At 43.7% G+C, this 23,879-nt stretch overlaps 1 protein-coding gene across 2 annotated transcripts in view; it reads right to left on the bottom strand.

Annotated features, from left to right (window-relative positions):
• The window catches only part of LOC110539061 (ubiquitin carboxyl-terminal hydrolase 7), a 77,688-nt gene that overhangs the window by 26,981 nt on the left and 26,828 nt on the right, over positions 1-23,879 (bottom strand). For both annotated transcript variants that reach the window (XM_036942137.1, XM_036942138.1), the window contains exons 9-20: positions 17,547-17,627; positions 17,083-17,173; positions 15,250-15,332; positions 13,503-13,612; positions 11,143-11,320; positions 9,600-9,744; positions 8,057-8,187; positions 7,474-7,608; positions 6,333-6,434; positions 6,025-6,130; positions 3,507-3,599; positions 3,012-3,079 (exon numbers count right to left, since the gene is read on the bottom strand). In XM_036942137.1, coding sequence (XP_036798032.1) covers positions 3,012-3,079; positions 3,507-3,599; positions 6,025-6,130; positions 6,333-6,434; positions 7,474-7,608; positions 8,057-8,187; positions 9,600-9,744; positions 11,143-11,320; positions 13,503-13,612; positions 15,250-15,332; positions 17,083-17,173; positions 17,547-17,627 — 1,323 coding nt within the window. The remainder of the gene's footprint in view (positions 1-3,011; positions 3,080-3,506; positions 3,600-6,024; positions 6,131-6,332; positions 6,435-7,473; positions 7,609-8,056; positions 8,188-9,599; positions 9,745-11,142; positions 11,321-13,502; positions 13,613-15,249; positions 15,333-17,082; positions 17,174-17,546; positions 17,628-23,879) is intronic.

Here is a 23,879-nt window from a genome sequence, read left to right as displayed (position 1 = left end):
GAGTCAAATGAAGGACCTTCGGAAAAAAATAGTCCACAACAATGGTTAAACCACAGCAGGGAAAAATTTGAGGTCAGGAACAAAATATGTTGACATTTTTGGGTGTAATTACTCTTCAATTTAGGCGTGCACCACCCAGTGTAGAGGACTAGTGGTCTGGTTTACCACACAGTGTAGAGGACTAGTGGTCTGGTTTACCACCCAGTGTAGAGGACTAGTGGTCTGATTTACCACCCAGTGCAGAGGACTAGTGGTCTGGTTTACCACCCAGTGTAGAGGACTAGTGGTCTGGTTTACCACCCAGTGTAGAGGACTAGTGGTCTGGTTTACCACCCAGTGTAGAGGACTAGTGGTCTGATTTACCACCCAGTGTAGAGGACTAGTGGTCTGATTTACCACCCAGTGTAGAGGACTAGTGGTCTGATTTACCACCCAGTGTAGAGGACTAGTGGTCTGATTTACCACCCAGTGTAGAGGACTAGTGGTCTGATTTACTGAAGGTTCACCACCCAGTGTAGAGGACTAGTGGTCTGATTTACCACCCAGTGTAGATGACTAGTGGTCTGATTTACCACCCAGTGTAGAGGACTAGTGGTCTGATTTACCACCCAGTGTAGAGGACTAGTGGTCTGATTTACTGAAGGTTCACTACCCAGTGTAGAGGACTAGTGGTCTGATTTACCACCCAGTGTAGATGACTAGTGGTCTGATTTACCACCCAGTGTAGAGGACTAGTGGTCTGATTCACCACAAAGTGTAGAGGACTAGTGGTCTGATTTACTGAAGGTTCACCACCCAGTGTAGAGGACTAGTGGTCTGATTTACCACCCAGTGTAGAGGACTAGTGGTCTGATTTACCACCTAATGTAGAGGACTAGTGGTCTGATTTACCACCCAGTGTAGAGGACTAGTGGTCTGATTTACCAACCAGTGTAGAGGACTAGTGGTCTGATTTACCACCCAGTGTAGAGGACTAGTGGTCTGATTTACCACCCAGTGTAGAGGACTAGTGGTCTGATTTACCACCCAGTGTAGAGGACTAGTGGTCTGATTTACCACCCAGTGTAGAGGACTAGTGGTCTGATTTACCACCCAGTGTAGAGGACTAGTGGTCTGATTTACCACCCAGTGTAGAGGACTAGTGGTCTGATTTACCACTCAGTGTAGAGGACTAGTGGTCTGGTTTACCACCCAGTGTAGAGGACTAGTGGTTTGATTTACCACCCAGTGTAGAGGACTAGTGGTCTGATTTACCACCCAGTGTAGAGGACTAGTGGTCTGATTTACCACCCAGTGTAGAGGACTAGTGGTCTGGTTTACCACCCAGTGTAGAGGACTAGTGGTCTGATTTACCACCCAGTGTAGAGGACTAGTGGTCTGATTTACCACCCAGTGTAGAGGACTAGTGGTCTGATTTACGTCCCAGTGTAGAGGACTAGTGGTCTGATTTACGTCCCAGTGTAGAGGACTAGTGGTCTGATTTACCACCCAGTGTAGAGGACTGGTGGTTTGATTTACCACCCAGTGTGGAGGACTAGTGGTTTGATTTACCACCCAGTGTAGAGGACTAGTGGTCTGATTTACCACCCAGTGTAGAGGACTAGTGGTCTGGTTTACCACCCAGTGTAGAGGACTAGTGGTCTGGTTTACCACCCAGTGTAGAGGACTAGTGGTCTGATTTACCACCCAGTGTAGAGGACTAGTGGTCTGATTTACCACCCAGTGTAGAGGACTAGTGGTCTGGTTTACCACCCAGTGTAGAGGACTAGTGGTCTGATTTACCACCCAGTGTAGAGGACTAGTGGTCTGATTTACCACCCAGTGTAGAGGACTAGTGGTCTGATTTACCACCCAGTGTAGAGGACTAGTGGTCTGATTTACCACCCAGTGTAGAGGACTAGTGGTCTGATTTACCACCCAGTGTAGAGGACTAGTGGTTTGATTTACCACCCAGTGTAGAGGACTAGTGGTTTGATTTACCACCCAGTGTAGAGGACTAGTGGTCTGGTTTACCACCTAGTGTAGAGGACTAGTGGTCTGGTTTACCACCCAGTGTAGAGGACTAGTGGTCTGGTTTACCACCCAGTGTAGAGGACTAGTGGTCTGGTTTACCACCCAGTGTAGAGGACTAGTGGTCTGATTTACCACCCAGTGTAGATGACTAGTGGTCTGATTTACCACCCAGTGTAGAGGACTAGTGGTCTGATTTACCACCCAGTGTAGAGGACTAGTGGTCTGGTTTACCACCCAGTGTAGAGGACTAGTGGTCTGGTTTACCACCCAGTGTAGAGGACTAGTGGTCTGATTCACCACCCAGTGTAGAGGACTAGTGGTCTGATGTACCACCCAGTGTAGAGGACTAGTGGTCTGGTTTACCACCCAGTGTAGAGGACTAGTGGTCTGATTTACCACCCAGTGTAGAGGACTAGTGGTCTGATTTACCACCCAGTGTAGAGGACTAGTGGTCTGATTTACCACCCAGTGTAGAGGACTAGTGGTCTGATTTACCACCCAGTGTAGAGGACTAGTGGTCTGATTCACCACCCAGTGTAGAGGACTAGTGGTCTGATTTACCACCCAGTGTAGAGGACTAGTGGTCTGATTCACCACCCAGTGTAGAGGACTAGTGGTCTGATTCACCACCCAGTGTAGAGGACTAGTGGTCTGATTCACCACCCAGTGTAGAGGACTAGTGGTCTGATTTACCACCCAGTGTAGAGGACTAGTGGTCTGATTTACCACCCAGTGTAGAGGACTAGTGGTCTGATTTACCACCCAGTGTAGAGGACTAGTGGTCTGATTTACCACCCAGTGTAGAGGACTAGTGGATGGTATTTTATGAGGTATTAATTCTGGTTCAGTGCTGACCCAATAGAGGTCCCGTATTGAATGGGTCAGTACAAATAGGTGTACCGTTACACCCTTAGTATGTGGACACCTGTCAGACCTGTGTTCTCACCTCAGAGGAGGCTAGTGTGTGTGTGTGTGTGTGTGTGTGTGTGTGTGTTCACCTCATAGAGGATAAGGCTGGTCTCCTGTTGAAAGCCTGCTCTCTCACACATGACGGGCAGCAGGTCTCCTGGTAGAGAAAACAGCATACATTTAACACTGCCTCACACACACTTCAACTCTAATTCTACTCCACATCTACCACAGGGTTCTCCCCAGGATTTAACAAGGTGGTGCTGCTGAGTAAGGAGGGGGAGGCCTAACTGGGAACCCCCTCTAACTGAAACCCCCTCTAACTGAAACCCCCTCTAACTGAAACCCCTCTAACTGAAACCCCCCCTCTAACTGAAACACCCCCTCTAACTGAAACACCCCCTCTAACTGAAACACCCCCTCTAACTGAAACCCCCTCTAACTGAAACCCCCTCTAACTGAAACCCCCTCTAACTGAAACCCCCTCTAACTGAAACCCCCTCTAACTGAAACCCCCTCCATTTCCTGACCTCTAGGAGGCTTAAATGACAAAAGCTAAACAATTCAATTGAAACACTACGTACGTATTTTACAGGATATAGCGGTGTAGATATGTCCACAATAATTTAAGCTTCTGCTTTTGGGATCATACATCTTCAAGAACAGCATGACGTCGTCTGAAAAGAGAAGAGAGAGTGTGAGGACGATCATTATATTAAAAAAAATGAGCATCTATTTTTACTTGACCACAGTTACGTAAAAAAATAGTCACGTCTGTGATAATTGGGGAATAGTCACGGTCTGTGATAATTGGGTAATAGTCACGGCCTGTGATAATTGGGTAATAGTCACGGCCTGTGATAATTGGGTAATAGTCACGATCTGTGATAATTGGGTAATAGTCACGGCCTGTGATAATTGGGTAATAGTCACGGCCTGTGATAATTGGGTAATAGTCACGGTCTGTGATAATTGGGTAATAGTCACGGTCTGTGATAATTGGGTAATAGTCACGGTCTGTGATAATTGGGTAATAGTCACGGCCTGTGATAATTGGGTAATAGTCACGGCCTGTGATAATTGGGTAATAGTCACGGCCTGTGATAATTGGGTAATAGTCACGGTCTTTGATAATTGGGTAATGGTCTGAACTCACGGTCTGTGATAATTGGCTAATAGTCACAGTCTGTGATAATTGGGTAATAGTCACAGTCTGTGATAATTGGGTAATAGTCACGGCCTGTGATAATTGGGTAATAGTCACGGCCTTTGATAATTGGGTAATGGTCTGAACTCACGGTCTGTGATAATTGGGTAATAGTCACGGTCTGTGATAATTGGGTAATAGTCACGGTCTGTGATAATTGGGTAATAGTCACGGTCTGTGATAATTGGGTAATAGTCACGGTCTGTGATAATTGGGTAATAGTCACGGTCTGTGATAATTGGGTAATAGTCACGGTCTGTGATAATTGGGTAATAGTCACGGTCTGTGATAATTGGGTAATAGTCACGGTCTGTGATAATTGGGTAATAGTCACGGTCTGTGATAATTGGGTAATAGTCACGGTCTGTGATAATTGGGTAATAGTCACGGTCTGTGATAATTGGGTAATAGTCACGGTCTGTGATAATTGGGGAATAGTCACGGTCTGTGATAATTGGGGAATAGTCACGGTCTGTGATAATTGGGGAATAGTCACGGTCTGTGATAATTGGGGAATAGTCACGGTCTGTGATAATTGGGGAATAGTCACGGTCTGTGATAATTGGGTAATAGTCACGGTCTGTGATAATTGGGTAATAGTCACGGTCTGTGATAATTGGGTAATAGTCACGGTCTGTGATAATTGGGTAATAGTCACGGTCTGTGATAATTGGGTAATAGTCACGGTCTGTGATAATTGGGTAATAGTCACGGTCTGTGATAATTGGGTAATAGTCACGGTCTGTGATAATTGGCTAATAGTCACAGTCTGTGATAATTGGGTAATAGTCACGGCCTGTGATAATTGGGTAATAGTCACGGCCTGTGATAATTGGGTAATAGTCACGGTCTGTGATAATTGGCTAATAGTCACGGCCTGTGATAATTGGGTAATAGTCACGGCCTGTGATAATTGGGTAATAGTCACGGTCTGTGATAATTGGCTAATAGTCACGGCCTGTGATAATTGGGTAATAGTCACGGTCTTTGATAATTGGGTAATGGTCTGAACTCACGGTCTGTGATAATTGGCTAATAGTCACAGTCTGTGATAATTGGGTAATAGTCACAGTCTGTGATAATAGGGTAATAGTCACGGCCTGTGATAATTGGGTAATAGTCACGGCCTGTGATAATTGGGTAATAGTCACGGTCTGTGATAATTGGCTAATAGTCACGGCCTGTGATAATTGGGTAATAGTCACGGTCTTTGATAATTGGGTAATGGTCTGAACTCACGGTCTGTGATAATTGGCTAATAGTCACAGTCTGTGATAATTGGGTAATAGTCACAGTCTGTGATAATTGGGTAATAGTCACGGCCTGTGATAATTGGGTAATAGTCACGGCCTGTGATAATTGGGTAATAGTCACGGCCTGTGATAATTGGGTAATAGTCACGGTCTGTGATAATTGGCTAATAGTCACGGTCTTTGATAATTGGGTAATGGTCTGAACTCACGGTCTGTGATAATTGGCTAATAGTCACAGTCTGTGATAATTGGGTAATAGTCACGGCCTGTGATAATTGGGTAATAGTCACGGCCTGTGATAATTGGGTAATAGTCACGGCCTGTGATAATTGGGTAATAGTCACGGCCTGTGATAATTGGGTAATAGTCACGGCCTGTGATAATTGGGTAATAGTCACGGCCTGTGATAATTGGGTAATAGTCACGGCCTGTGATAATTGGGTAATAGTCACGGCCTGTGATAATTGGGTAATAGTCACGGCCTGTGATAATTGGGTAATGGTCTGAACTCACGGTCTGTGATAATTGGGTAATAGTCTGAACTCACGGTCTGTGATAATTGGGTAACAGTCACGGTCTGTGATAATTGGGTAATAGTCTGAACTCACGGTCTGTGATAATTGGGTAACGGTCTGAACTCACGGTCTTTGTCGAACTTGGGTAACGTTGCTCCGCTGGCAGCCATCTCAGGATCCACCGTCTCCAAAAATATAGTCCAGGGATTCTCGTTGTCGCTCAAGTCTATCATCTGGGGAGAATACACACACACACACACACACAGGGTTACACACACACACACACACAGGGTTACACACACACACACACAGGGTTACACACACACACAGGGTTACACACACACACACAGGGTTACACACACACACACACACACACACACACCAGTCCCTCTACTGTCTTCCAAGAGACGACAACCTGGTGGTTGTGTTACTCACAGACTTGCTGCAGTCTGCCTCGTAGTCCAGCATGGCAGGTCTCTTGGTGCCGTTGCTCCGGGCCTGCATGGGCCACAGCCTCATCTGGTCCTGTGGGAATCCCTGTAGCACATCAATACACTGTCAGACTGGGCCTACACACTAGCATGGTTCCTCTCCAGGGTTCTTTCTACTTCTCCCGGAGGACGTCGAAGTAGAAACAGTGGAACAGCAGGTTAAAAGGTTAACGGAGGAGAGGACAGTAACACACAGAGAGACTGAGACAGAGAGAAGACAGGAACAGGGAGAGACAGGAACAGAGAGAGAGAGAGAGAGAGACAGAGAGAAGACAGGAACAGAGAGAGAGAGAGAAGACAGGAACAGAGAGAGAGAAAGAGGAGACAGGAACAGAGAGACAGAGAGGAGACAGGAACAGAGAGACAGAGAGAAGACAGGAACGCAGAGACAGAGAGAAGACAGGAACGCAGAGACAGAGAGGAGACAGGAACAGAGAGACAGAGAGAAGACAGGAACAGAGAGAGAGAGAGGAGACAGGAACAGAGAGAGAGAGAGGAGACAGGAACAGAGAGACAGAGAGGAGACAGGAACGCAGAGACAGAGAGGAGACAGGAAAGGAGAGACAGAGAGGAGACAGGAACAGAGAGAGAGAGAGGAGACAGGAACAGAGAGAGAGAGAGAAGACAGGAACAGAGAGAGAGAGAGAGAGGAGACAGGAACAGAGAGACAGAGAGAAGACAGGAACGCAGAGACAGAGAGAAGACAAGAACGCAGAGACAGAGAGGAGACAGGAACAGAGAGACAGAGAGAAGACAGGAACAGAGAGAGAGAGAGGAGACAGGAACAGAGAGAGAGAGAGGAGACGAACAGAGAGAGAGAGAGGAGACAGGAACAGAGAGAGAGAGAAGACAGGAACAGAGAGAGAGAGAGAGGAGACAGGAACAGAGAGACAGAGAGAAGACAGGAACGCAGAGACAGAGAGAAGACAAGAACGCAGAGACAGAGAGGAGACAGGAACAGAGAGAAGACAGGAACAGAGAGAGAGAGAGGAGACAGGAACGGAGAGGGGGAGAGGAGACAGGAACAGAGAGAGAGACAGAGAGGAGACAGGAACGCAGAGACAGAGAGGAGACAGGAGTCTCACCATGGTCTGGGAGAGATTCTGGACAAACTCCTGCAGCGTGGAGCTCTTCAGGACCTTGAACACAGTGTACTTCACCTTCTCCTCATCATACATGTCATTACCCTGGTGACCACAGAACTGGTCCTCTGTCACAATCTGGGAGGAGAGAGAGAGAGGAGAAGGAGAGGAGAAGGCGAGAAGGAGAGTGGAGGAGAGACGGGAGGAAGAGAGAGAGGGCGAGGAGAGAAAGGAGGAGAGAGAGAGGGCGAGGAGAGTGGAGGAGGCGATGGGGGAGACAGAGGGAGACAAGTGATTCATAACACCAACATTCTCCAAAAGCTGTTCTGTTATCTGGACCTGTGACTGGGGGTGGGGGGGGGGGGGGGGGGGTGGGGGCTCCAAGCCTTAACCGGACCTGTGACTGGGGGGGGGGGCTCCAAGCCTTAACCGGACCTGTGACTGGGGGGGGGCTCCAAGCCTTAACCGGACCTGTGACTGGGGGGGGGGGCTCCAAGCCTTAACCGGACCTGTGACTGGGGGGGGGGGGGCTCCAAGCCTTAACCGGACCTGTGACTGGGGGGAGGGGGGGGGCTCCAAGCCTTACCTGGACCTGCATGTAGAGATGGGCCTCCTGCCGCTCCTTCCTCTTCTGAGCCTCAACCCTCTTCTCCTCCTGAAGCCTCTCCACCAGCTGCTGGGGGATGTCCACGTCGTTTACAGCCAGCAGCACCTCACCTGGAGGGAGAACACAGGGTTACCTAACAATACCTCACCTGGAGGGAGAACACAGGGTTACCTAACAATACCTCACCTGGAGGGAGAACACAGGGTTACCTAACAATACCTCACCTGGAGGGAGAACACAGGGTTACCTAACAATACCTCACCTGGAGGGAGAACACAGGGTTACCTAACAATACCTCACCTGGAGGGAGAACACAGGGTTACCTAACAATACCTCACCTGGGGGGAGAACACAGGGTTACCTAACAATACCTCACCTGGAGGGAGAACACAGGGTTACCTAACAATACCTCACCTGGGGGGAGAACACAGGGTTACCTAACAATACCTCACCTGGAGGGAGAACACAGGGTTACCTAACAATACCTCACCTGGAGGGAGAACACAGGGTTACCTAACAATACCTCACCTGGAGGGAGATGGGTAAAAACAGGGTTACCTAACAATACCTCACCTGGAGGGAGAACACAGGGTTACCTAACAATACCTCACCTGGGGTAGATGGGTAAACACAGGGTTACCTAACAATACCTCACCTGGAGGGAGAACACAGGGTTACCTAACAATACCTCACCTGGGGTAGATGGGTAAAAACAGGGTTACCTAACAATACCTCACCTGGAGGGAGAACACAGGGTTACCTAACAATACCTCACCTGGAGGGAGAACACAGGGTTACCTAACAATACCTCACCTGGAGGGAGAACACAGGGTTACCTAACAATACCTCACCTGGAGGGAGATGGGTAAACACAGGGTTATCTAATCATGTGCTACAAAAGGTAGTATAAGGCTTCATAGCATTGGCTTAGTGAGTGATCAGGCTTCATAGAGCAAAAATGCAGCACCACAAGGTGACTTACTGAGTCGTAAAGCACCACAAGGTGACTTACTGAGTTATAAAGCACCACAAGGTGACTTACTGAGTTATAAAGCACCACAAGGTGACTTACTGAGTTATAAAGCACCACAAGGTGACTTACTGAGTTATAAAGCACCACAAGGTGACTTACTGAGTTATAAACCACCACAAGGTGACTTACTGAGTTATAAACCACCACAAGGTGACTTACTGAGTTATAAACCACCACAAGGTGACTTACTGAGTTATAAACCACCACAAGGTGACTTACTGAGTTATAAACCACCACAAGGTGACTTACTGAATTATAAAGCACCACAAGGTGACTTACTGAGTCGTAAAGCACCACAAGGTGACTTACTGAGTTATAAAGCACCACAAGGTGACTTACTGAGTTATAAACCACCACAAGGTGACTTACTGAGTTATAAAGCACCACAAGGTGACTTACTGAGTTATAAAGCCCCACAAGGTGACTTACTGAGTTATAAAGCCCCACAAGGTGACTTACTGAGTTATAAAGCCCCACAAGGTGACTTACTGAGTTTGGACTCGCGGATGTACACCAGCATGTAAGCGTTGGTGCAGTGACGTACTGACAGGTCGTCGTCATGGCCACCGTAGTTGTGTTCAATGGCTTCTTCCTTGGTGCACCGTGACACCACGTCATCATCAAACTTACACCACTGGAGAGGAAGGGGAGAGGGAGAGAGAGAGAGAGAGAGAGAGACAGAGAGAGAGAGACAGAGACAGAGAGAGAGAGAGAGAGACAGAGAGAGAGAGAGACAGAGAGAGAGCAGATGTACCTTATTAAGAAAACAGTTTTATGTACCGTCATTGTATCATTTCTCAGGACACGTGAGCAGAGTGTTGGCTGCATATTATGACATCATCTCTCAGGACACGTGAGCAGAGTGTTGGCTGCATATTATGACATTTCTCAGGACACGTGAGCAGAGTGTTGGCTGCATATTATGACATCATCTCTCAGGACACGTGAGCAGAGTGTTGGCTGCATATTATGACATTTCTCAGGACACGTGAGCAGAGTGTTGGCTGCATATTATGACATCATTTCTCAGGACACGTGAGCAGAGTGTTGGCTGCATATTATGACATTTCTCAGGACACGTGAGCAGAGTGTTGGCTGCATATTATGACATTTCTCAGGACACGTGAGCAGAGTGTTGGCTGCATATTATGACATTTCTCAGGACACGTGAGCAGAGTGTTGGCTGCATATTATGACATAATTTCTCAGGACACGTGAGCAGAGTGTTGGCTGCATATTATGACATCATCTCTCAGGACACATGAGCAGAGTGTTGGCTGCATATTATGACATCATTTCTCAGGACACGTGAGCAGAGTGTTGGCTGCATATTATGACATCATCTCTCAGGACACGTGAGCAGAGTGTTGGCTGCATATTATGACATCATTTCTCAGGACACGTGAGCAGAGTGTTGGCTGCATATTATGACATCTCTCAGGACACGTGAGCAGAGTGTTGGCTGCATATTATGACATCATCTCTCAGGACACGTGAGCAGAGTGTTGGCTGCATATTATGACATCATTTCTCAGGACACGTGAGCAGAGCGTTGGCTGCATATTATGACATCATCTCTCAGGACACGTGAGCAGAGCGTTGGCTGCATATTATGACATCATCTCTCAGGACACGTGAGCAGAGTGTTGGCTGCATATTATGACATCATCTCTCAGGACACGTGAGCAGAGTGTTGGCTGCATATTATGACATAATTTCTCAGGACACGTGAGCAGAGTGTTGGCTGCATATTATGACATCATTTCTCAGGACACGTGAGCAGAGTGTTGGCTGCATATTATGACATCATTTCTCAGGACACGTGAGCAGAGTGTTGGCTGCATATTATGACATCATCTCTCAGGACACGTGAGCAGAGTGTTGGCTGCATATTATGACATCATTTCCCCTTTACTGTGTTAATAACATTATAAAACACCTTTCCGGTTGACAAAACAACAGTAGTTCTTACACCCCATTAATGATCCAATATACTACTGCATTTAACTGATCGGTGGGTTGGGGGACTCACGATGGGCTCCTTGACGCTGACTTTTCCGTCTCCTTTGGGGTTGAGGTAGACAACATAGTGTCCTCCGTGGTTGTCTCCACTGTGGACCAGCACGGCATGCAGGATGTAGTTGGCCGGGTCCTTAGAGTCAGTCTTCTGGAGAAACTCATCCAGGGGAAGTTGCTCCGGAAACTCAAACCTGGGAGGGGGAGGAGAGACAGAGAGAGGAGGGGGAGGAGAGACAGGAGAGGAGGGGGAGGAGAGACAGGAGAGGAGGGGGAGGAGAGACAGGAGAGGAGAGACAGGAGAGGAGAGACAGAGAGAGGAAGGGGAGGAGAGAGAGAGAGACAGGAGGAGGAGAGACAGGAGAGGAGAGACAGGAGAGGAGGGGGAGGAGAGACAGAGAGAGGAGGGGGAGGAGAGACAGAGAGAGGAGGGGGAGGAGAGACAGGAGAGGAGGGGGAGGAGAGACAGGAGAGGAGGGGGAGGAGAGACAGGAGAGGAGGGGGAGGAGAGACAGGAGAGGAGAGACAGGAGAGGAGGGGGAGGAGAGACAGGAGAGGAGAGACAGGAGAGGAGAGACAGGAGAGGAGGGGGAGGAGAGACAGGAGAGGAGGGGGAGGAGAGACAGACACACAGAGAGGGGGACGAGACAGAGAGGGGGACGAGACAGAGAGGGGGACGAGACAGAGGGGGGGACGAGACAGAGGGGGGGACGGGACAGAGGGGGGGATGAGACAGAGGGGGGGACGAGAGGAAGGAAAGGTATTTTTGTGATTAGTATTATGGTCTCCATGTTCCTCCTGTGTTGTAGCTTCAATATGAGTTCTTTCAGGACATCAGACTCCCTGGTGAAGCAGACAGGAATGTGCTGTGTTACCACAGTGGGGCTTTGACCTACACTGGGGGGGTTAAGTTACCATGACCTACACTGGGGGGGGGTTAAGTTACCATGACCTACACTGGGGGGGGGTTAAGTTACCATGACCTACACTGGGGGGGTTAAGTTACCATGACCTACACTGGGGGGGTTAAGTTACCATGACCTACACTGGGGGGGTTAAGTTACCATGACCTACACTGGGGGGGTTAAGTTACCATGACCTACACTGGGGGGGTTAAGTTACCATGACCTACACTGGGGGGGTTAAGTTACCATGACCTACACTGGGGGGGGTTAAGTTACCATGACCTACACTGGGGGGGGTTAAGTTACCATGACCTACACTGGGTGTACAAAACATCAGGAAAACTTGCTCTTTCCAGGACAGACTGACCAGGTGTTATACATGACACAGACTGACCAGGTGTTATACATGACATAGACTGACCAGGTGAATCCAGGTGAAAGCTGTGATCCCTTATTGATGTCACTTTGTTAAATCCTCTTCAATCAGTGTAGATGAAGGGGAGGAGATCTGGTTAAAGAAGGATTTTTAAGGCTTGATACAAGGATTGTCTATGTGTGCCATTCAGAGGGCAAGACTAAAGATGGAAGTGCCTTTGAACAGGGTAGTAGGTGCCAGGCGCACCGGTTTGTGTCAAGAACTGCAACGCTGCTGGGGTTTTCACACTCAACAGTTTCCTGTGTGTATCAAGAATGGTCCACCACCCAAAGGACATCCAGCCAACTGGACACAACTGTGGAAAGCACTGGAGTCGACATGGGCCAGCATCCCTGTGGCACGCTTTCAACACCTTGTAGAGTCAACATGGCCCAGCATCCCTGTGGAACGCTTTCAACACCTTGTAGAGTCAACATGGGCCAGCATCCCTGTGGAACGCTTTCAACACCTTGTAGAGTCAACATGGACCAGCATCCCTGTGGAACCCTTTCAACACCTTGTAGAGTCAACATGGCCCAGCATCCCTGTGGAACTCTTTCAACACCTTGTAGAGTCAACATGGGCCAGCATCCCTGTGGAACGCTTTCAACACCTTGTAGAGTCAACATGGGCCAGCATCCCTGTGGAACCCTTTCAACACCTTGTAGAGTCAACATGGGCCAGCATCCCTGTGGAACGCTTTCAACACCTTGTAGAGTCAACATGGGCCAGCATCCCTGTGGAACCCTTTCAACACCTTGTAGAGTCAACATGGGGCCAGCATCCCTGTGGAACGCTTTCAACACCTTGTAGAGTCAACATGGGGCCAGCATCCCTGTGGAACCCTTTCAACACCTTGTAGAGGCCACGCCCTGATGAATTGAGGCTGTTCTGAGGGCAAACGGGGATGCAACTCAATATCAGGAAGTTGTTCTTAACGCTTGGTATAGTCAGTTTACCTGTGGAATCAACATGTTTAGACAGGTGTGTGTGTAGGTGTGCGTTACCTGTGGAATCAACGTGTTTAGACAGGTGTGTGTGTAGGTGTGTGTTTACCTGTCGTTGATCTTAATGTTTTGGTCGGTCTGAGGGTCGTACATGAACCTCATCAGCTGCAGGTGCAGTATGGGAGGGAAAGTCAGGAACTTCACACCCTTCTCCGCTTCCTGAAAACACACACATGACCGGTAAGTCTACTGACTCATCATCCGTGTGTCCTACCTCCAGTAGATTATACAGGACCAGAGACCCCCCAGGTCTGAATCTAGACCCCCCAGGTCTGAATCTAGACAGAGAGTATGTGTAGATTATAAAGGACCCAGAGACCCCCCAGGTCTGAATCTAGACCCCCCAAGGTCTGAATCTAGACCCCCCCAGGTCTGAATCTAGACAGAGAGTATGTGTAGATTATATAGGACCCAGAGACCCCCCAGGTCTGAATCTAGACCCCCCCAGGTCTGAATCTAGACAGAGAGTATGTGTAGATTATATAGGACCCAGAGACCCCCCCAGGCCTGAATCTAGACAGAGAGTATGTGTAGATTATAAAGGACCCAGAGACCCCCCAGGTCTGAATCTAGACCCCCCAGGTCTGAATCTAGACCCCCAGGTCTGAATCTAGACAGAGAGTATGTGTAGATTATATAGGACCAGAGACCCCCCAGGTCTGAATCTAGACAGAGAGTATGTGTAGATTATATAGGACCAGAGACCCCCCAGGTCTGAATCTAGACAGAGAGTATGTGTAGATTATATAGGACCCAGAGACCCCCCAGGTCTGAATCTAGACCCCCCCAGGTCTGAATCTAGACAGAGAGTATGTGTAGATTATATAGGACCCAGAGACCCCCCAGGCCTGAATCTAGACAGAGAGTATGTGTAGATTATAAAGGACCCAGAGACCCCCCAGGTCTGAATCTAGACCCCCCAGGTCTGAATCTAGACCCCCAGGTCTGAATCTAGACAGAGAGTATGTGTAGATTATATAGGACCAGAGACCCCCCAGGTCTGAATCTAGACAGAGAGTATGTGTAGATTATATAGGACCAGAGACCCCCCAGGTCTGAATCTAGACAGAGAGTATGTGTAGATTATATAGGACCCAGAGACCCCCCAGGCCTGAATCTAGACAGAGAGTATGTGTAGATTATAAAGGACCCAGAGATGTTCAACTAATTGACCCTTCTCTGGTCCAAATAATTGATTTTGACCAACAAAAGAATTTTTGTAATTTTTGAAATCCCGTTGCGGCCCTCGAACCAAACATGATTGGCCAGCTGTTCTACAGCCTCACCTATAGGCCATGCTCATAAAGCACACTTACACCCATCATCAACTATATAACCTCATTATGAATATGTTATGTAGCCTGAGTGTTTATAAAAACATCTATAAATCCTGTACACACCCTTAATAAAGCCTGAATAAGGCCTCACCTGTAGTCATATAACGCATCTTTTAACCATACATACGGCCTTTATAAAGCCTGAATAAGGCCTCATCCGTAGTCATATAAAGCATCTTTTAACCATACATATGGCCTTTATAAAGCCTGAATAAGGCCTCATCCGTAGTCATATAAAGCATCTTAGCCATACATAAGGCATTTATAAAGCCTGAATAAGGCCTCACCTGTAGTCATATAAAGCATCTTTTAACCATACATAAGGCCTGAATAAGGCCTCATCCGTAGTCATATAAAGCATCTTAGCCATACATAAGGCCTGAATAAGGCCTCATCCGTAGTCATATAAAGCATCTTAGCCATACATAAGGCCTTTATAAAGCCTGAATAAGGCCTCACCTGTAGACCGTGTTCTCCTGCGTCGTATTTGTTGTCTCCGTCAAGCTGCTCCACAGCGACATAGTCCTTAAAGGACTCAAAGACTAGAGAGAGAGAACAAACAGTTAGACATATACACACACACACACACCTTGTGGTTATAGAGTGTCTGCCCTGAGATTGAAAGGTTGGGAGTTCCATCCCCGTACGAGTCATACCAAAAGACAGTAGAAATGTGATTTGAAGCACTCAGCATTAAGGACACCGGGAGTAAAGACATTCTGCATGTGGAACTCAGATAAACCCTGAACCCTAGAACAGCCTGGCCTTTCAGCCTATCAGAACACGCTAGAGAACGTTGCCAGGTATCCCCTTTAGCATCAGCATCAGATACATATCAACCTGCAAGGTGGCTAACATGCCCGATAAAGTGAATAAACGAGTGTAAATTATTAATGGCATTAAATAATATTCATGGAAATATATCAATAAAACAAATATATATATATAGTAATTTGTTTAGAGAGTCAAGGATCTGTTTTGTTTAATTCTAATTCCTAGCAGGCTAGTCTTCTTTGTTTGGTCACTGTTCCTAGCAGGCTAGTCTCCGTTGTGTGTTCACGGTTCCTAGCAGGCTAGTCTTCTTTGTGTGTTCACTGTTCCTAGCAGGCTAGTCTCCGTTGTGTGTTCACGGTTCCTAGCAGGCTAGTCTTCTTTGTGTGTTCACTGTTCCTAGCAGGCTAGTCTCCGTTGTGTGTTCACGGTTCCTAGCAGGCTAGTCTTCTTTGTGTGTTCACTGTTCCTAGCAGGCTAGTCTCCGTTGTGTGTTCACGGTTCCTAGCAGGCTAGTCTTCTTTGTGTGTTCACTGTTCCTAGCAGGCTAGTCTCCGTTGTGTGTTCACGGTTCCTAGCAGGCTAGTCTTCTTTGTGTGTTCACTGTTCCTAGCAGGCTAGTCTCCGTTGTGTGTTCACGGTTCCTAGCAGGCTAGTCTTCTTTGTGTGTTCACTGTTCCTAGCAGGCTAGTCTCCGTTGTGTGTTCACGGTTCCTAGCAGGCTAGTCTTATTTGTAATCAACTTGTCTGACAGGGAAATTGATGAAGAAGTTGTCCAGGTCACATTTCTGCCTTTGCCCATGTAAGACTCTACGTGACTCAAAACCACACCGTCAAACAGTCTCCCCCCCCCCCCCCCCCGCCGGCCCGGTCTCCCCCCCCCCCCGCCGGCCCGGTCTCCCCACCCCGCCGGCCCGGTCTCCCCACCCCGCCGGCCCGGTCTCCCCACCCCGCCGGCCTGGTTTCATCTTTCCCCAGACAGGGAAAGTCATTGAGCAAGTACTTGGTCTGCATATCAGCAAAACTGAGGTCACATGTTCCATTATCAGTTTCTATTGGCCAGTCAGCCACTGATGATATTCTATATATTTTAATGTTACGTTTATTATGTTACTAGTTTTTTTTTGCTTATAGTAGCCAGAGCAATGCTGCCTCACTAGTGGTCATGAGCTGAATGAATGGACAGCGAGGAGATTGTCGGAAAAACACTTTTTGATATATATATATATATATATATATATAAAATTGTGGAATTGCATGTAATTGATTAAAAAGAAACTTGACCAGTTGTCTACACCACCAAGACGGGGGCCTCTAAACGTCTCTAAGATCCAGCCGCGCCGACAGGACGACTGCGCCCACCACATAAAGCCCATTCTCAAAGCAGAAACCACCCCCGTATAAGGATGGAGACTGGAGCGATATGACACACATCCAATAACCCCCTGTATAAGGACGGAGACTGGAGCGATATGACACACATCCAATAACCCCAGAGAAGGAAAGAGGATTGATACTCACTGTTTTTCTTTCCTTTGATACTGAGCTGGATGTCGTAGTAATCCTCTATCCGCTCTGACCGGTAGTCAACGTGCTTACACTGGATATAGGACTGGAGAGAGAGAGACAACACACAGTTACACTGGATATAGGACTGGAGAGAGAGACAACACACAGTTACACTGGATATAGGACTGGAGAGAGAGACAACACACAGTTACACTGGATATAGGACTGGAGAGACAACACAACACAGTTACACTGGATATAGGACTGGAGAGAGACACAGTTACACTGGATATAGGACTGGAGAGAGAGAAACAACACACAGTTACATTGGATATAGGACTGGAGAGAGAGAGAGACAACACAGTTACACTGGATATAGGACTGGAGAGAGACAACACAGTTACACTGGAAATAGAACTGGACAGCGCGACAGACAACGGGGAGAGAGGGAGAGAGAATAGAGGACATGAACGTACCACCATCTTTCCTCTGAACAGTTTGGGGATGGTTCCCTCCACGCAGGTGCCTTTCATTTTGTTCTCAACGTTGTCCAGGAGCTGGAACACACAAACACACACACATTATGGAAGGAACAGTGAATGTGAGTGGAGCAGAGATGGAGCCCAATTTGACTGGAGCGCAGAGCGAGGTTACAAAGACTGGAGTGTCGGCCTTCTCGCCCGCTCCAAATTGGCTCCAGTAACGTTCACTTCGCTAGCTCAGGACGTGCCCGGCCCAGCATGCATCTGTAGTCTACTACTGTACTACTATTGCCCCTTGCTTTAGCTGTCATGTAGTTCACTAAATATTATCATAAAGAAACTGATGAAACACACAGGTGATAAATCAAGGTGACTTATAAAGATGAGGACCAAGAGCAAGAGAGGTAGTGTGGTGATGTAGTGTGGTGATGTATTGTCCACAACTAAAGAAGAGAGGGAGTGTGATGATGTAGTGTCCACAACTAAAGAAGAGAGGTAGTGTGGTGATGTAGTGTCCACTACTAAAGAGAGGGAGTGTGGTCATGTGGTGTCCACAACTAAAGAAGAGAGGCAGTGTGGTGATGTAGTGTCCACAACTAAAGAAGAGAGGGAGTGTGATGATGTAGTGTCCACAACTAAAGAAGAGGGAGTGTGATGATGTAGTGTCCACAACTAAAGAAGAGAGGTAGTGTGGTGATGTAGTGTCCACTACTAAAGAGAGGGAGTGTGGTCATGTGGTGTCCACAACTAAAGAAGAGAGGCAGTGTGGTGATGTAGTGTCCACAACTAAAGAAGAGAGGGAGTGTAGTCATGTGGTGTCCACAACTAAAGAAGAGAGGCAGTGTGGTGATGTAGTGTCCTGAAAAGACACCCATCCTGAAAGCATGATGGTATACTTAGATAACTGTGTAATTATAGCATTTAAGTATTTATAAACAAACTCCGACCTCTTAAACGTTTTCATTTTTGTTATATTATATGTACAATCGGACATACAGTGCCTTGCGAAAGTATTCGGCCCCCTTGAACTTTGCGACCTTTTGCCACATTTCAGGCTTCAAACATAAAGATAGAAAACTGTATTTTTTTGTGAAGAATCAACAACCAGTGGGACACAATCATGAAGTGGAACGACATTTATTGGATATTTCAAACTTTAACAAATCAAAAACTGAAAAATTGGGCGTGATAAGAAAATGTTCATGTTATTTGTATTGAATTCTAAGTAAGTCACAGGCCATATGCGTAATTTATAGACCATAATGATTAAATACAACTAAATGCTGTTTAAATGCTGAGTGCTTGATGTCCCTACCAGCCACTCCCAAATGTTACACAATGTATTTCTTTGTAGAATACAGCCTTGAAATAATATAGCCTAAATAATTCATTTTTGGTCTCCCTGTCTGGGTCTTAACCTATTGAGAGTGTTTACATGCTGTTTAATATGACATGTAGTCTATTCAGAGTGTTAATATGGCATGTAGTCTATTCAGAGTGTTAATATGACATGTAGTCTATTCAGAGTGTTAATATGCTGTTTAATATGACATGTAGTCTATTCAGAGTGTTTAATATGACATGTAGTCTATTCAGAGTGTTTATATGACATGTAGTCTATTCAGAGTGTTAATATGACATGTAGTCTATTCAGAGTGTTAATATGACATGTAGTCTATTCAGAGTGTTTACATGCTGTTTAATATGACATGTAGTCTATTCAGAGTGTTTAATATGACATGTAGTCTATTCAGAGTGTTAATATGACATGTAGCCTATTCAGAGTGTTAATATGCTGTTTAATATGACATGTAGTCTATTCAGAGTGTTAATATGCTGTTTAATATGACATGTAGTCTATTCAGAGTGTTAATATGCTGTTTAATATGACATGTAGTCTATTCAGAGTGTTAATATGACATGTAGCCTATTCAGAGTGTTAATATGCTGTTTAATATGACATGTAGTCTATTCAGAGTGTTAATATGCTGTTTAATATGACATGTAGTCTATTCAGAGTGTTTAATATGACATGTAGTCTATTCAGAGTGTTAATATGACATGTAGTCTATTCAGAGTGTTAATATGCTGTTTAATATGACATGTAGTCTATTCAGAGTGTTAATATGCTGTTTAATATGACATGTAGTCTATTCAGAGTGTTTAATATGACATGTAGTCTATTCAGAGTGTTAATATGCTGTTTAATATGACATGTAGTCTATTCAGAGTGTTTAATATGACATGTAGTCTATTCAGAGTGTTTATATGACATGTAGTCTATTCAGAGTGTTTAATATGACATGTAGTCTATTCAGAGTGTTAATATGACATGTAGTCTATTCAGAGTGTTTAATATGACATGTAGTCTATTCAGAGTGTTAATATGACATGTAGTCTATTCAGAGTGTTTAATATGACATGTAGTCTATTCAGAGTGTTTATATACTGTTTAATATGACATGTAGTCTATTCAGAGTGTTAATATGACATGTAGTCTATTCAGAGTGTTTAATATGACATGTAGTCTATTCAGAGTGTTTAATATGACATGTAGTCTATTCAGAGTGTTAATATGACATGTAGTCTATTCAGAGTGTTTATATGACATGTAGTCTATTCAGAGTGTTAATATGCTGTTTAATATGACATGTAGTCTATTCAGAGTGTTTAATATGACATGTAGTCTATTCAGAGTGTTTAATATGACATGTAGTCTATTCAGAGTGTTAATATGACATGTAGTCTATTCAGAGTGTTAATATGACATGTAGTCTATTCAGAGTGTTAATATGACATGTAGTCTATTCAGAGTGTTAATATGACATGTAGTCTATTCAGAGTGTTTAATATGACATGTAGTCTATTCAGAGTGTTTAATATGACATGTAGTCTATTCAGAGTGTTTAATATGACATGTAGTCTATTCAGAGTGTTTAATATGACATGTAGTCTATTCAGAGTGTTAATATGACATGTAGTCTATTCAGAGTGTTTAATATGACATGTAGTCTATTCAGAGTGTTTATATGACATGTAGTCTATTCAGAGTGTTAATATGACATGTAGTCTATTCAGAGTGTTTATATGACATGTAGTCTATTCAGAGTGTTTAATATGACATGTAGTCTATTCAGAGTGTTTAATATGACATGTAGTCTATTCAGAGTGTTAATATGCTGTTAATATGACATGTAGTCTATTCAGAGTGTTTACATGCTGTTTAATATGACATGTAGTCTATTCAGAGTGTTTATATGCTGTTAATATGACATGTAGTCTATTCAGAGTGTTTAATATGACATGTAGTCTATTCAGAGTGTTTATATGCTGTTTAATATGACATGTAGTCTATTCAGAGTGTTTAATATGACATGTAGTCTATTCAGAGTGTTTAATATGACATGTAGTCTATTCAGAGTGTTTATATGCTGTTAATATGACATGTAGTCTATTCAGAGTGTTTACATGCTGTTTAATATGACATGTAGTCTATTCAGAGTGTTTATATGCTGTTAATATGACATGTAGTCTATTCAGAGTGTTTACATGCTGTTTAATATGACATGTAGTCTATTCAGAGTGTTTACATGCTGTTTAATATGACATGTAGTCTATTCAGAGTGTTTACATGCTGTTTAATATGACATGTAGTCTATTCAGAGTGTTTAATATGACATGTAGTCTATTCAGAGTGTTTAATATGACATGTAGTCTATTCAGAGTGTTTAATATGACATGTAGTCTATTCAGAGTGTTTAATATGACATGTAGTCTATTCAGAGTGTTTAATATGACATGTAGTCTATTCAGAGTGTTTAATATGACATGTAGTCTATTCAGAGTGTTAATATGACATGTAGTCTATTCAGAGTGTTTAATATGACATGTAGTCTATTCAGAGTGTTAATATGACATGTAGTCTATTCAGAGTGTTTAATATGACATGTAGTCTATTCAGAGTGTTTAATATGACATGTAGTCTATTCAGAGTGTTTATATGCTGTTTAATATGACATGTAGTCTATTCAGAGTGTTTATATGACATGTAGTCTATTCAGAGTGTTTATATGCTGTTTAATATGACATGTAGTCTATTCAGAGTGTTTAATATGACATGTAGTCTATTCAGAGTGTTTAATATGACATGTAGTCTATTCAGAGTGTTAATATGACATGTAGTCTATTCAGAGTGTTTAATATGACATGTAGTCTATTCAGAGTGTTTAATATGACATGTAGTCTATTCAGAGTGTTTAATATGACATGTAGTCTATTCAGAGTGTTTATATGCTGTTTAATATGACATGTAGTCTATTCAGAGTGTTTATATGACATGTAGTCTATTCAGAGTGTTTAATATGACATGTAGTCTATTCAGAGTGTTTAATATGACATGTAGTCTATTCAGAGTGTTTATATACTGTTTAATATGACATGTAGTCTATTCAGAGTGTTTAATATGACATGTAGTCTATTCAGAGTGTTAATATGACATGTAGTCTATTCAGAGTGTTAATATGACATGTAGTCTATTCAGAGTGTTTAATATGACATGTAGTCTATTCAGAGTGTTTAATATGACATGTAGTCTATTCAGAGTGTTTAATATGACATGTAGTCTATTCAGAGTGTTTAATATGACATGTAGTCTATTCAGAGTGTTTAATATGACATGTAGTCTATTCAGAGTGTTTATATACTGTTTAATATGACATGTAGTCTATTCAGAGTGTTTAATATGACATGTAGTCTATTCAGAGTGTTAATATGACATGTAGTCTATTCAGAGTGTTTAATATGACATGTAGTCTATTCAGAGTGTTTAATATGACATGTAGTCTATTCAGAGTGTTTATATGACATGTAGTCTATTCAGAGTGTTTAATATGACATGTAGTCTATTCAGAGTGTTTAATATGACATGTAGTCTATTCAGAGTGTTAATATGACATGTAGTCTATTCAGAGTGTTTAATATGACATGTAGTCTATTCAGAGTGTTTAATATGACATGTAGTCTATTCAGAGTGTTTATATGACATGTAGTCTATTCAGAGTGTTTAATATGACATGTAGTCTATTCAGAGTGTTTAATATGACATGTAGTCTATTCAGAGTGTTTATATGACATGTAGTCTATTCAGAGTGTTTAATATGACATGTAGTCTATTCAGAGTGTTTAATATGACATGTAGTCTATTCAGAGTGTTTATATACTGTTTAATATGACATGTAGTCTATTCAGAGTGTTAATATGACATGTAGTCTATTCAGAGTGTTTAATATGACATGTAGTCTATTCAGAGTGTTTAATATGACATGTAGTCTATTCAGAGTGTTTATATACTGTTTAATATGACATGTAGTCTATTCAGAGTGTTTATATGCTGTTTAATATGACATGTAGTCTATTCAGAGTGTTTATATGACATGTAGTCTATTCAGAGTGTTTATATGACATGTAGTCTATTCAGAGTGTTTATATACTGTTTAATATGACATGTAGTCTATTCAGAGTGTTTATATGCTGTTTAATATGACATGTAGTCTATTCAGAGTGTTTAATATGACATGTAGTCTATTCAGAGTGTTTATATGACATGTAGTCTATTCAGAGTGTTTAATATGACATGTAGTCTATTCAGAGTGTTTAATATGACATGTAGTCTATTCAGAGTGTTTATATACTGTTTAATATGACATGTAGTCTATTCAGAGTGTTAATATGACATGTAGTCTATTCAGAGTGTTTAATATGACATGTAGTCTATTCAGAGTGTTTAATATGACATGTAGTCTATTCAGAGTGTTTATATACTGTTTAATATGACATGTAGTCTATTCAGAGTGTTTATATACTGTTTAATATGACATGTAGTCTATTCAGAGTGTTTATATGCTGTTTAATATGACATGTAGTCTATTCAGAGTGTTTATATGACATGTAGTCTATTCAGAGTGTTTAATATGACATGTAGTCTATTCAGAGTGTTTAATATGACATGTAGTCTATTCAGAGTGTTTATATACTGTTTAATATGACATGTAGTCTATTCAGAGTGTTTAATATGACATGTAGTCTATTCAGAGTGTTAATATGACATGTAGTCTATTCAGAGTGTTAATATGACATGTAGTCTATTCAGAGTGTTTAATATGACATGTAGTCTATTCAGAGTGTTTAATATGACATGTAGTCTATTCAGAGTGTTTAATATGACATGTAGTCTATTCAGAGTGTTTATATACTGTTTAATATGACATGTAGTCTATTCAGAGTGTTAATATGACATGTAGTCTATTCAGAGTGTTTAATATGACATGT

The sequence above is a fragment of the Oncorhynchus mykiss genome, chromosome 13 (assembly GCF_013265735.2).
Source record: "Oncorhynchus mykiss isolate Arlee chromosome 13, USDA_OmykA_1.1, whole genome shotgun sequence".
NCBI lineage: Eukaryota > Metazoa > Chordata > Actinopteri > Salmoniformes > Salmonidae > Oncorhynchus > Oncorhynchus mykiss.
Note: the sequence above shows the minus strand (reverse complement) of the source record. Positions and strands in the feature narration are given on the sequence as shown.